Source organism: Ammodytes marinus, assembly GCF_949987685.1.
Source record: "Ammodytes marinus genome assembly, chromosome: 1".
Taxonomy (NCBI): domain Eukaryota; kingdom Metazoa; phylum Chordata; class Actinopteri; order Uranoscopiformes; family Ammodytidae; genus Ammodytes; species Ammodytes marinus.
The window spans coordinates 12425486-12438355 of record NC_137230.1 but is presented as its reverse complement, the minus strand read 5'-3'; the positions used below and the strand labels follow the sequence as shown (position 1 = coordinate 12438355).

Sequence of the window (12870 nt, the reverse complement as noted above, 5' to 3'; positions counted from 1 at the left end):
TTGATATTATTCCTCTAAGAGGCACCGAAACAGAAATCTTCAAATCCTCTAATAAATACTAATAGTCGTTAAGTTTTTAAGGTAAGATTAATTAGACGTTTTAATATTAGAATAGTTTTTCCTAATACTGTATAACATCTACTATGACCTTATTACTTTTATTTCTAAAATAAGTGACAGATGTCTGTCACGTATTCTTCTCTGATATGTCAAAGATTTTGAGAAGAGAAAAGTGTAATTATTGTCATTATTCTTATTGTTATGATCATATAATAAGTTGTATTCATACATTTCATATGTTAAATTATTTTTCTAACTTTACTATTTTTCTCTAATCATTAATTATTTGTACTCTTTTAATTATATAAGTACATCATAGAAGCGGGTAACTACAGATCATGTTCCTGGTTACCTAATATGTGTATACCAGCTACAATATAATGTCTCTCTCTCTCTCTCTCTCTCTCTCTCCCTCCATCTCCATCTCCATCTCTCCATTCAGGGATGGCCCAGACACCTCTAGTCCTCAGCTGGGAGTCTTCAGTGGGAACACAGCTTTAGAGTCGGCCTACAGCACCAGCTTCGAGGTCCTGATCCACTTCCACTCTGACTTTTCAACTGGAGGGTTCTTCATTCTCAACTTCCATGGTAGAGATACAGTACATGCTCTCACACATACACACACATGCTCTCTCTCTCACACACACACACACGCACACATTTACCCTCAAATGTATGTGTCAAGTGTATACTGTAGAAAGGACACCAATGACCACACAAATGTGGCAAGAGATGTAAAAAAAAATATACATATATAGGGGAGAGTGGCCTAAGTTGTGCTGGTGGGGAAGTTGTGCCACCCCTTGTGTCTAGAAAACCATAGAAGAAATTGGAAATGTGACCACATATCTAAGAAGAGCCATCCATTTAACTCATCCTGTAAAGAAGGGAGAAACCTGGAATAAGATATAAGCACATTTAAGCTCAAAAAACAGTTTTTTGCCTTTCAAAGTAACATTTCCATGATCAAGGTTTTTTGATTATTGTGTCTGAACAATTATAGACACGTTAGAAAACATTTGACACATGTTTTAGTGCTTTAGTATGCTACACTTTGTGTCTATATAGTTAGCACGATGTCAGCCCTAAACTGCTGCATCATGCTTATTATCCAAAATTATGGGGTTGGGGTGATTTGTGCCAGAGGGCCTGGGGTGAGTTATAAGTAAGTAGGTAAGTAAAATGTATTTATAAAATCACATGTATAACAGTTTGCACTGTCCAAAGTGCTGAACATAGTGCATTCAGTAGGTAAAAAATGAAGGTAAAATAACAATAACCAAAATAAAAGACATAAACATATAAACAAAGATAGTAGTGCAGAAGATAGTTAATGGGGAGGAAAAACCAGGGTGTACATATGGGTTTTGAGGCTTGATTTAAAGGCAGACATGGAGGGGGAATCGCATCTGTCAGGTGGCAGTTGGTTCTACAAGGGCGGAGCAGCTAGTACAAAGTACATTTCTGAGAGTTGTGCCGTTGGCATGGCTGTATACGCTGGTCACCAAAAGAAAGTGATTGTCTACAGTAGCTCAGAAGAGAGTGACATCTCCATTCCACTTAACGACACCACTGACAAGAGTTCAGATGGCCAGAAAGATGATGGTGGTGACTTTGTCATTGTGAGCTTTGCAGGTAAAAGCATTAGATCCGCTCGGCCTTATTTAAGAAAATTGTTCTTCAGTTGTGGTAAAATATTTACTTTATTTACTTTAAATAAACCTTAAATAAGTGATTGTCTAATGGATTTGTCTTGCATTACAGTTTATGATATACCAATGGCACAATTTACCACATGGTATTCTCTCAAACGGCACAACTTACACCACACCGGGGGCAAGTTGTGCCACAAGACAACTTTTTTTCCGAAAGATATTTATTCAACAGTTTATTTCAGATCCAAAGTTTTTATTGCCAGGGATGCACAACACCCTGAAATATATTTACATATTTGAGTTGGAGACATACTTTAAAATCACTTTGAGTAGAAAGTGGCGCAACTTAGGCCACTCTCCCCTACTATATATATACACAGTGTATTAAGATGCTGGAGTGTGGCTACTTTTTCTTCTTTCATTCTTTTCCATTGCAATTTCCATTATCCAACAACTATTCACTCTGTCCAACAATAAAGAAGTGCATGTCTCTCATGGTCTTTCAGTAATGCTTATATTCTCCAGAGAAAACATACTCTGATGAACCACTGGCAGTGTGTTAACTCTTACCTCTTTATTTCTTTGTTGTTGCTATGGCTCTAAAGTGTTCTTCTGTTTCCAGACCTTGTTGCACAGGCTATGCCACATGTTTTCAAACCTTATACAACAATTTTTGAAGGACACACATACATAACCTGCACCTCTGTTTTTTTTTGTTTATGGAATCTTTATATGAAAGGACGGCAGGTCATCCAGACTTGAAAACACCTCTTCACAAATATTTGACTTAGCAAATGTAGGAAAACAGATTCCTCTCTGTATTTGCGGGTAGAGAAATACATAGAAAAGAATGGTTTCAAATGAAATCATTGTCAACAATGTTTTTTTTCTTATGTTTTTTTATCCAGTGGTGACTGAAAGACATTTCGTTGAGCATGAACTCTCGGTTTAAGCTGCTGAGTTTGACCCTGTTCGTTTTTACATTAAATGATGAGGTGTGTATCTGAACCCACAAGGCCAACCTGAAGTCCCTCTAATTTTCTATTCAGTACTCATACTGAAATTATTAGTACTATTTGATTCTCTATTGTTTGAATTTCAAAGATAAACATGCCATCCGGTCTAATGCATATTCCACTGCCAGACTAGCATTTGCGCATGGTGAGTCTCGCTGGCCAGAGTCCATACACATACTACACCCATAATGATAGATAGTAATGGCATGTCAATCTACAATACGCGCAAGGTCACCATAGATATTTAGTATGTAGGAGACATCATACATAAACATGCACACAACATGCAAAATTGAAAGCCCGGGTTGAAGGTTGGCTGAACAGTGGGCCAACCTTTTGCAGTATACGTGGCAGCTGGGACAATTCTGAGTCACAAAGGAACCTCTTATCAAAGTCGCATCACGTATATCCCCATGGTACACCACGTGTGTGCGTGCGGCTGCCTCTAAAGCACTGCCTGGGTATTTTAAATAGTAAAGATCACACATCCACACTGTCCCATTCTCCACATGGATGCTCTTTCCAAAAAAAAAAGTTGTTTTCACAATGTCAATTAAATACAACGCCTTTCTAGAGACAGAAAAAAGAACAGTGAAGTTAAATCTATATTTTCTTTGCTTTCATCTTTGTTTGATGTAGCTATCCAAATAATATAAAAAAAGATAGTCCTGTATTTGTCCTTAACAGAAGCACACTCACACAGATCTTTGGCTCTCCTTGAATATATGTTTTTTTTGTGTTGATTGAAATCTATAAGCGGCATAATTAAATGTTTTTTTATATTTCTCTCTGAAGCCTACCGCCTGAAGAAGTGCTCTGCTCCCCCTGTTGTAGAGAATGCAGAGGTGGACTATGAAGATGAGGACTTCCAGATAGGTAATTATTATCCTGATTAATAATTATATGACCCTTTGATACAGTAAACAGTATTTGTTTACAATTTAGGTGAATGGCAGTGCTGCTGTTTTCACAATGATTTACTCTATTGATAATTAAGAAACAATGTATTTTCAAAAACTAAAATAGTAGCCAGCCAATCTAATAGAATGACCTTTATGATACGACGTTGAACCTGCATGGAATATTTGGCTAATTCAGCCAACCTCTTTGTATAGCGTTCTACAGAAATGAATACGCATTTACGACCTTATCTAGTTTGGTATATCTTAAGATCAATGAAGACAGATCCCTGACAGACAGACAGACAGACAGACTACCTGATCAGGCTTGTAGGTCATTATTCTGCTGACTGTAAATTACTCCACTAATGGGCCACATTTATCTAAATATAGCAGGCTAATGTTAGTCTGTCACCATTAATTTTATTTTCTTTATTAGTGAAACTGAGCTCATTGTAGGGGAGAACGGGGTAAGTAGGCACACTTTTTACTCTAGTGAGAATTGCTCATCACCAAAACATCTGTCAATAGCCATTCCTACATTAAATTGAAGCTTAAGGTGTTGGCTAGAAATGTGTGTCTCTCTTTTTTTCCAACTTATTGTAATGAAGAAGTAATTTACCATCAAAGACACTCTGACACATTGTGACAACCAACCCCATCAAGGGGTCGGTTGTCACACACTATGGGGTTGTTTTTCACAATGTTATCTTAATGGGAAAAATCTTAAAAAGAAGGCAAGGAGGCAGAACCAAATTTGAATGTTTAATTGCATTGTCAAGTTGACAAATAGGCCTACATAACGTTCTGTAGCCTTGGCAGCTGGTCTAGTTTGGGATGCACTGGGTTGTTTTGATTTTGTTGCCCTTTTTTCTTTTGCTTGCTTGCTGCCTTTTCCTGCTCTATTCTTTCCTTCTCTGGGGTGTCAGTGAGGATACAGCTTGACAATTTATTTCGTTATTGGGTTCCTTTTCTGGCTGCAGCCTTGAGATAACATGTGACAACCAACCCCCCAAAAAATTTGACGACCAACCCCAACTTGAATTTCTTGCTAGCATCAAGGCCAACAACCATCTGACAACTAATTAGCTTGCTAACCACAATCTAAACTATAGTTTACCCTTCACACTTTCTGAGGGTAACAAGTGTTTTGTTATAAACCCATTGTGTAAAAGCCTAGAAGAAAAATACTGAGAAGCAAAATATTTTGAATTTGACATGAAAAACACAAAACATCCTCTCACCTGAAATGCAGCAGTCTAACTCCAAGGAAGTCTATGTATGTGACCTCTGATCCCAATTCTGGACCTTTTTTACATCAACATTTCAGAGCTAGCGCGCTCTGGTGGCGAGATATAACGAATGTGACATCCAACCCATGTGACAAATTACCCCGTTCTCCCCTACCGCTGTGTTAGAGAGTGTGTGTGTGTGTGTGTGTGTGTGTGTGTGTGTGTGTGTGTGTGTGTGTGTGTGTTTGTGTGACACAGAAAGGAACAGAAGGAGCGATAGGTTCAAAAAAGAAAAATTGTCGTGATTATTGTTATTATTATTGTTATTATTATTTTTTTTCTTTTGTATTATCATTTAAGTGACATTACATAGGACTAGTATCATTTTTAATTATAAATGATAATACAGCAGCTCCCATTATGTCAACTTTGGCAACCTGAAAATGTGATGGCAAATTACACACACACATAGGTCCGAAATACAGACATGCAACGGGACCTTTTACACATCACATGCATTGAATGGAGAGCCAATCTCGCAGAGCAGTTTGGGGGTTCCGTGTCTTGCTCAAGGGCACCTCGGCAGTGCCCGGGAGAACTGGCACCTCTCCAGGTACTAGTCCACACTCCTATACTGATCCAAGCTGGACTTGAACCAGCGACCCTCCGGTCTCTAACCCAAGTCACCACCGACTGAGCTACTGCCACCCCTATACAAGAATAGCTTAGCATAAACAAGGGTGAACAACTGGCTCCATCAATACAGGACATACAATATATAAGCCCTCCATAATAATGTAATCAACTTGTAATTAATAGAGTACCAGGCTGTGTGCAATGATCACAGTTCTCAGTTTGTGGTCAATAAATGGCATTATCGCTTAAATATGCTGCTTATCAAACCAGAGTCCTACTCTGATTTGTGTTGTGTGATTTATGTAATGCCAGGCAAAAACACATGAAGGCTAAACCAGCCTCTGTCTAACTAATGTACTGTGTTGGAATGTAACAGCAAACATGTTCTCCTGAGCTTTGGAGAAACATTTCCCCTCAGCGCTGTGTTTGTGATTATGCTCAGAGTGACTTACTTGTAGGATTGGTGACCTTTTGGATCAACATGAGCTGTCATTTTGTAAAATAAAAAATAAAAAAAGTAGACATTTCATAAAACCGTACAGCGAGATCAATTTACCCTGCCCGCGGTATGGAGAGCCTGTTTGCTCCTGGAAAAGTGTATAATATTTTTTCTGCAGAAAACTCATATTTTGAAATGTCAACATTTTATGAATTCAGAAAAGTCACTTGATTTTTGTGAACGATTTGTTGATTTGGGGGATTTTTTATAGTTTGTTTGACCTTTCAAAAACACATTTGCATTGCACTTGTTAAATTCCAGGCTCATGAAAGACTTCATCAGCACTCATATTGATATTTAAAAAAAACTTTAGATCATATGTTAGGTGCTCCGAGGAACTTTCAGTTTGTGTTAATTCATGCACCTCCTTTGGACAAAGGTGGTAGTATTTGTAATGTGCCAGCTGTTGTTCCTTAGTGAGCGTACCCATGACAAAGGCATTAAGAAAAACTATATGAAAATAACATTCTTAGAACTGATGATCTTGTTTGCTGTAACATGATGTATGATCATCAGAGATAAAATGAGACCGTTTCAGAAATATTAAAAACGTATTCGTAGAACCTTTAAAAGACACAGGAAAAACTGAATAGTCATCCAGAGAATAATAACTTCTGTTGAGTTGTAAATATGAGGTCAAATTATTGCTGCACCATGTCTGCACCTGCTCACAGCAAGCATGAGAGTAAAGACTAAAGAGAGCTAGTTTGGGGCAATCATGTAAAGACATCTCACCAGCCCTCACAACAGTGGAGACTATGTACTGTGGAGTTGACATTCACAAAACCTGTAAGAACGGAGTACCTCTGACACATCACATGCTCTGTTGTTGGTCAGTCTAATAGCCAGTTACACCATTTTTTTAACAACTCTGGGACACGTTGAATGTTATTTTGGTTCTGTTCAGCCATTTTAGACTCCATGCACCCCACATTAAGTCGGCACACTGTATGCCTCCTGGGTCAAGTTTGAAAGACGCAGTGCATTTCCCTGACAGCTGCTGGATCCACCTTTTAAGATGGCAAGTCTGTCAGACACTTTGCCTCTCAAAACGGAGAGGTTCATCTCGGCTTCCAACTCAAACATATTTTGAGGTTTTTCCATGTCAAGTTAATACAATCACCAATTCGATGAGAGAGTGACTGTTTGCTGCAATTATTCCTCCTGTGAAATTTTATGCTCTATTTAAAAAAATAATAGGAGTTTGAAGACATAATATTCTGGGTGTGATATTATTAACATACAAAACTAATCTAAAATATCTTTATATATGAAGTGCCCATGGGATTTTTTTTCTTGTGCAGTCACCTGCAGATACACTTGTCAAATGTTTAGTCTGTGATAACTTTGTAATGGTTTTGTTGTTTTCCTGTGTTAGGTGATATTGTGAGGTACCGCTGTTTACCTGGATATACGCTGGTCGGAAAAGCAGAGCTCATGTGTAAACTCAACTCCCATTTGATTTTTGAAGGCCCGCCCCCAACGTGTCAAGGTAAGGAGAGAGTCCGTCTCTTGAACCATGTTCAAGATAAACTGTATTCAGAATGTGCATCTCTATGTCAAATCAGGTAGTGATGCGTTATCAAAATGGTTTTAAAAAAGTAAAGTAATTAAGTGATTAAAGTTGCACTGTTTACATATTTCCCCAGATACACCTGAATAAATCCAGCCTGCTGATGTTAACATTTATGTCTTCCAAATGATAACTTCTGTTCAGTTTAACTCACTTCACATTATGTGGCTCTTGTATTGCATTTTTAAAGATTTAATTATTTTATTTTAGATCATTCCTACCTGGTAAAAAAACAACGTCTTTCCAGGCCCAATAACTTTGTTGCATAATATCTTCTGTGAGAGTCACATGAGATATTATACAGCTGCTGTTTCAGGCTGAATTGTACTCCACATGAATAGTAAGCAAATATTAATGTGTAAAAATGGTGATGGTCCCCCTGTGTCCATAATCTTGAAAATATTTTTCATAGTGTTAATAAACGGATGACCTCTTTACTCTTTATCAGTAGAGTCAGTCTAACAAAGAACATCTTAACTGTTGCACCAAGGTGAATCAAAGTTGTATTTTAGTTTGTCAAAGCCTCTAGTTTGATTACAAATTAAATAGCATTAAAATACAATTTGAGTAATTCAATCCCATTGGCACTGACAGTGTTTCATCTTCCTAGTGTTGTGTTTTGAAGTTGAAAATGGTAGATAAAACCTTTCTGGAAAACTATATTCCACTTTGTAATTCCTTTATATAGTTCAAACATCTTTGGATAGGTTTATTCAGTAGGAACGTTTAGTACTAAACAGACCTCAGGATGCATTAATACATCAAAACTGGGAAGTGCGGTATTTCTATGATAAATATCAATGCTGATTTAAATTTATCTTTGAAAAAAAAGGAAAAGAAAAAGTGTTTTCTTTTTTTTCTTTCAGCTGAGCATTAAATAGACTGTCAGCCTTCGCCATAACGTAGAGTGAACATAGTGTGCTTTCCTTTAAAAATCAGGAGAAAAAGAAGCCAGTGCTCTTATATGAGGACATGCAACCCAAAAGGTCCCGCACACAACTTAGGCGTTCAGCTCCTTTTATGTGAAATCCTGTTGTACCTACAGTACTAAGCCATCACATAGAAACATTGGCAGAGTCTGCCAGTGTCTCTCTTGTGCTCAAGGGTAATGAATGGGCATTCTTAAAGGCAAAAAAAAACATGAGCATGTGGCTTTCAGAATCCACACATTCTGTTTTGGCCTCAGCATGACCCCTACACATCGAGATGAAGCAAGTTACATAAAACGTACTGTTCCACAAGCGGGCTCTTTTTGTATGTGTGTTGGAAGAGAGACAGATAATAGAATGGGGCAGATGGAAAGGTTTTTCGACCGGCTTCTTTGTCTGTTACCCCCTCCAGCCCAGTGTCCAGCCAATGAGGAACGTTCTTCGTCATCAGGGGTGATCCTAAGCCCCGGGTTTCCTAGCAACTACCCCAACAGCCAGACATGCTCCTGGCTCCTACATATGGTTCAAGGTACAATGTGGTGTCAAGTGTACATACGTATGTAATAATATGCCTTAATGTGCATATCTCCCTGCATTATATATGTGGCATATTGCAGCTGTTTGTGTTGACGAGATAATGAATAATGAATAATTCTCCATTCTTGTTCCCAGGTCACACCGTCAATATCTATGTAGAGATGTTCCACAGCGAGAAACAGTTTGATGAGCTGGAGATTTTTGATGGTATGCAAAGCTTTATCTCTCTATTTTTGACACAGACACACACACACACACACACACACACACACACACACACACACACACACACACACACACACACACACACACACAATCTTACTCACACACAGCTTTAATTCATGTTTTTTGTATGAAGAGTAGCACTGCACACCACTTAACACATAAGTCTGCAGATCAGATGTGTGGCTGCGTGTGGAATTTAACTTTCTACTTTTTGACATGTTTATTTGTATATACATTGCATATCTGAGCATTATTTTACTTTATACCACTTTAATTGGCAGTGACGGCTGACCATTTTTTGTTAGAAGTTTTGCCAGGATTGTCATACTTGTTCCGAAAAGATCCTGACGCCTGTTCACAGTGGCCGCGGCTTAGTTTTTTTCAACACAGCAATATCAAGCCAACATATCACAAATTAGAAGTTGCATTTAAAATATGCAAATAGATTCCGCAAGCTGTGATGAGCATACATACTACTACTAATATGTGTATCCCTCTCAGCTCTGTCTATCTGTATTTATCTTGCCTGGTGCTAAACAGACTCCAGTTGCCTTTGATGATGCTGGCAGCAGCGGCATCATGCTGGAGTAGGCGGCTGTGACTGGAGTTGCTTCTGATTTCCCTGACAAAATGAGTTGATTCTGTTTGTGAATGTTTTAAAAGTTTGAATCAAATTATACATCACTACATGCAAAGATCATAGATGCAAGTTGTGTCTTCCTAAACAAAAAACAAAGGTATTTAGGATTGCAAACGCTGCTTGGTTTAAAACAACAGAAATGAGCACAGATGGTGGTTTGTGGCCCTGTAAACCTGAGACAAGATGCTTCAATCGGAGTACATGTACAACACGTCAGTTTGGGGGTACTTAGCAACTTAATGGTGCCGCCACCCTTAATGTGCTGCATGTTGCAGGGACAGTAAAAGCCAATCTGACACTGCAGTTCTGAAGTGTCATTTTGTTCATGTCTCTAGGATCCTCGGGACAGAGCCCTCTGCTTGTGGCTCTGAGCGGTAACCACTCGTCTCAGCTCAACTTCACATCCAAAACAAACCAGCTCTATCTACGCTGGTCCACCGACCACGCAACCAACAAAAGAGGATTCAAGATACGATACTCAGGTACATACACTGTCATTCTGTCATTGGCCATGCTTGTATATGTTTGTTTATCTGTTTATAATACCCGCCAAATTAAAGGTGAAGTAAGCGATTTATTTATGTTAATTTAAGTGTTAAATCGCTCTTTATTCACACAGTGATCACTTACATAATATGCGCATTTCATAAAGCCGATCTCTCAGTCGGCTGCTCTGCATGTAATCGGCAAATAAACTTTAGGGGGGATCCCGAAATTAATATCCAATCACAAGAGAGAACGCTACAAACCGACACCCGTCTCACTCATGGTCTCACTGCCGGTGCACGCCAGAGCGACAGATGGGCGAATGTTTATGCGCCTACAATGGCGGAGCAGGTAAAAATCCTTCCGAATGCCTGTTTTGATGGTTTTTATCATGTTTTATCACACTTGTGGATCTGAGATGATGCTAGATAACTCGCTGCTTGAAGACAGCAGTGCATCAATCTGGTGACGTAGGGACGAGCGAGGGGACTGCTAACTGCAGTAACTGACAGGAAGTTAGCTAAAAGAACCATTCCGCTTACAGCACCTTTAAACACTAGCTTCAACAGATGTTCTTATTGTTTCTGTGTTTCTAAATGTTCTGTTTAAATTCAAATTAAATGGAAATATTCAGGAGAGCTGTGAGTTTTCCAGTGTTTCCCCGGTACATTAAATTGTATCCAGCCTGCTAAGCTAAAAAAATACATCCTGTACACGTTGGATTAAGTAATGTGTCTCTAGCATCAATAACCAACCCATAACCAAAATGAATTGCTCCATCAAGGCTTTAGGTGCTGTACCTGGGCCATGATCTTTTAGAAGACACTTATACCTATGTGTAATGCAATAGGCTAATTATTTCGACCAAAGAGATTATAATTTTTTTTTAACAGTTTTTTAGAATTATCTCGGCAGGTTCTTGACCACAGTGGGGTGTTTTGACCATAGCTTTGTTTGAGTTAGAGGTTTTCCAGCTGCCCCTCATGATCATTGGTCTTAACTTATGAAGAAAGTGTTGAAGATGACCACCCATCTCAATAAAAGAAGATAGAATTTACAGCGACTCTGATCCTATTTAGGCTTGAGATGAGTCAGTCATAAGGTCGGTCCCCTCTGTTCTTTTTGCTGAAGAAACAAACTATTTTTGTTTGTGGGCTAAATCAGCACAATTGCCCAAAGTCATACCATTGTCTTTTCCCCGTGGTGTTACTGTATATTGCCCTGCCAATAGCAGCTACAGAAAATAGATATGCATAGTATAGATCCACCTTTACGCTTACCAGACACTAAACATCCGCTGGTGTGCTCGCTGACATGAATTTTGACGCATTTCATACATATAGTATGTGTTGACAGGCAATTTAAGACTTGCTTTTAGGGTTCAGGTGCTGTTGGTTAGACAATTAAGCAGGATGTGGCATTCACATGACGATGCATATCAAGTCTGCTGGGCCAGCCACTATAGTGTAGCCAGAGCAACAACAACAAAAGAAGTTCCGACTGCTTGGTAGAGGGTAGGATTCAACTAAAGTATGGCTTAACAGCATTTTACTGTAACCAGCATAGCCAAATACCCACTAAAGGGCCTAATGATCGTTAAACAAGAACACAGGGCTAGGGTGTGTGTGTGTGTGTGTGTGTGTGTGTGAGAGAAAATGTATTGGCTGGCCTACATCTTGCCAATATTATCAAATATCTTAAAAAGAAACAATAGCAACATCACTAATGTTTTGTGTCATTGTGTTGTGGAAGTGACTTTAAGCTTATAAAGAGTGATTCAACCAAACCAAATGATCCAATATGTACTTGTGATCTTCCCCATTTCTTATGTTTTCTTAGCAAAAGGACATAGTGCAAGGTGTCCCAATATAGCGTGTGTCATTATTTGCCTCTGTGTGTGTTGTCAGTTATGCAGCAGCGATGCAATACGCACTCTAACTGCATTGTAGACTTCAGCACATTGCACAGGACTTTTGATCTTGGTCTAATATATTGTTTGTCAGGAATTTATTTTTCAACCCCTCCCATCTGTGTTACAAACACCATATCAAATCCCAACATATGTTTATTTACCAAAGGGGAATTCAAATGTTCAGGCTGGAAGGGGGAGGACATTTTATACCCGACAGGCTCAATAATATTGCCAGTGCAGCTGAGCAGTAAACAACAACTGATCCCTCTGATAATGAGGCCCCGAGATGAAATATCCAAGAGGAGTTCATGTCCCTTTATTCAAATGATGAACATTCAGTCGTAAAGGAATTAGAGGACTGATCCCCCGGTCCCCTGACGGAATAGTCTCTGCGACCACACAATGATCATGTTAGAGAGATAAGTGCTATGATAATATATACAGTATAACAGAATAGCCGATAACAGTGAGCAAAAGAGGGGGACACAAGATATAACTTAAAAAAAACAAAAGTTAAAGACCTACTTCACCGGTGGGAATATGAATGTGTATTGAACTCTGAGATCCTATG

At 38.8% G+C, this 12870-nt stretch overlaps 1 protein-coding gene across 1 annotated transcript in view; it reads left to right on the top strand.

The window, feature by feature from the left end:
• Positions 1-12870, top strand: part of LOC307249482 (CUB and sushi domain-containing protein 1-like) — a gene marked incomplete at both ends in the record, with an annotated part of 421303 nt that overhangs the window by 368397 nt on the left and 40036 nt on the right. Inside the window, 6 exons of the mRNA XM_080026212.1 lie at positions 503-648; positions 3527-3607; positions 7376-7489; positions 8912-9028; positions 9172-9243; positions 10237-10383. Of these exons, the coding sequence (XP_079882338.1) occupies positions 503-648; positions 3527-3607; positions 7376-7489; positions 8912-9028; positions 9172-9243; positions 10237-10383 (677 nt within the window). The remainder of the gene's footprint in view (positions 1-502; positions 649-3526; positions 3608-7375; positions 7490-8911; positions 9029-9171; positions 9244-10236; positions 10384-12870) is intronic.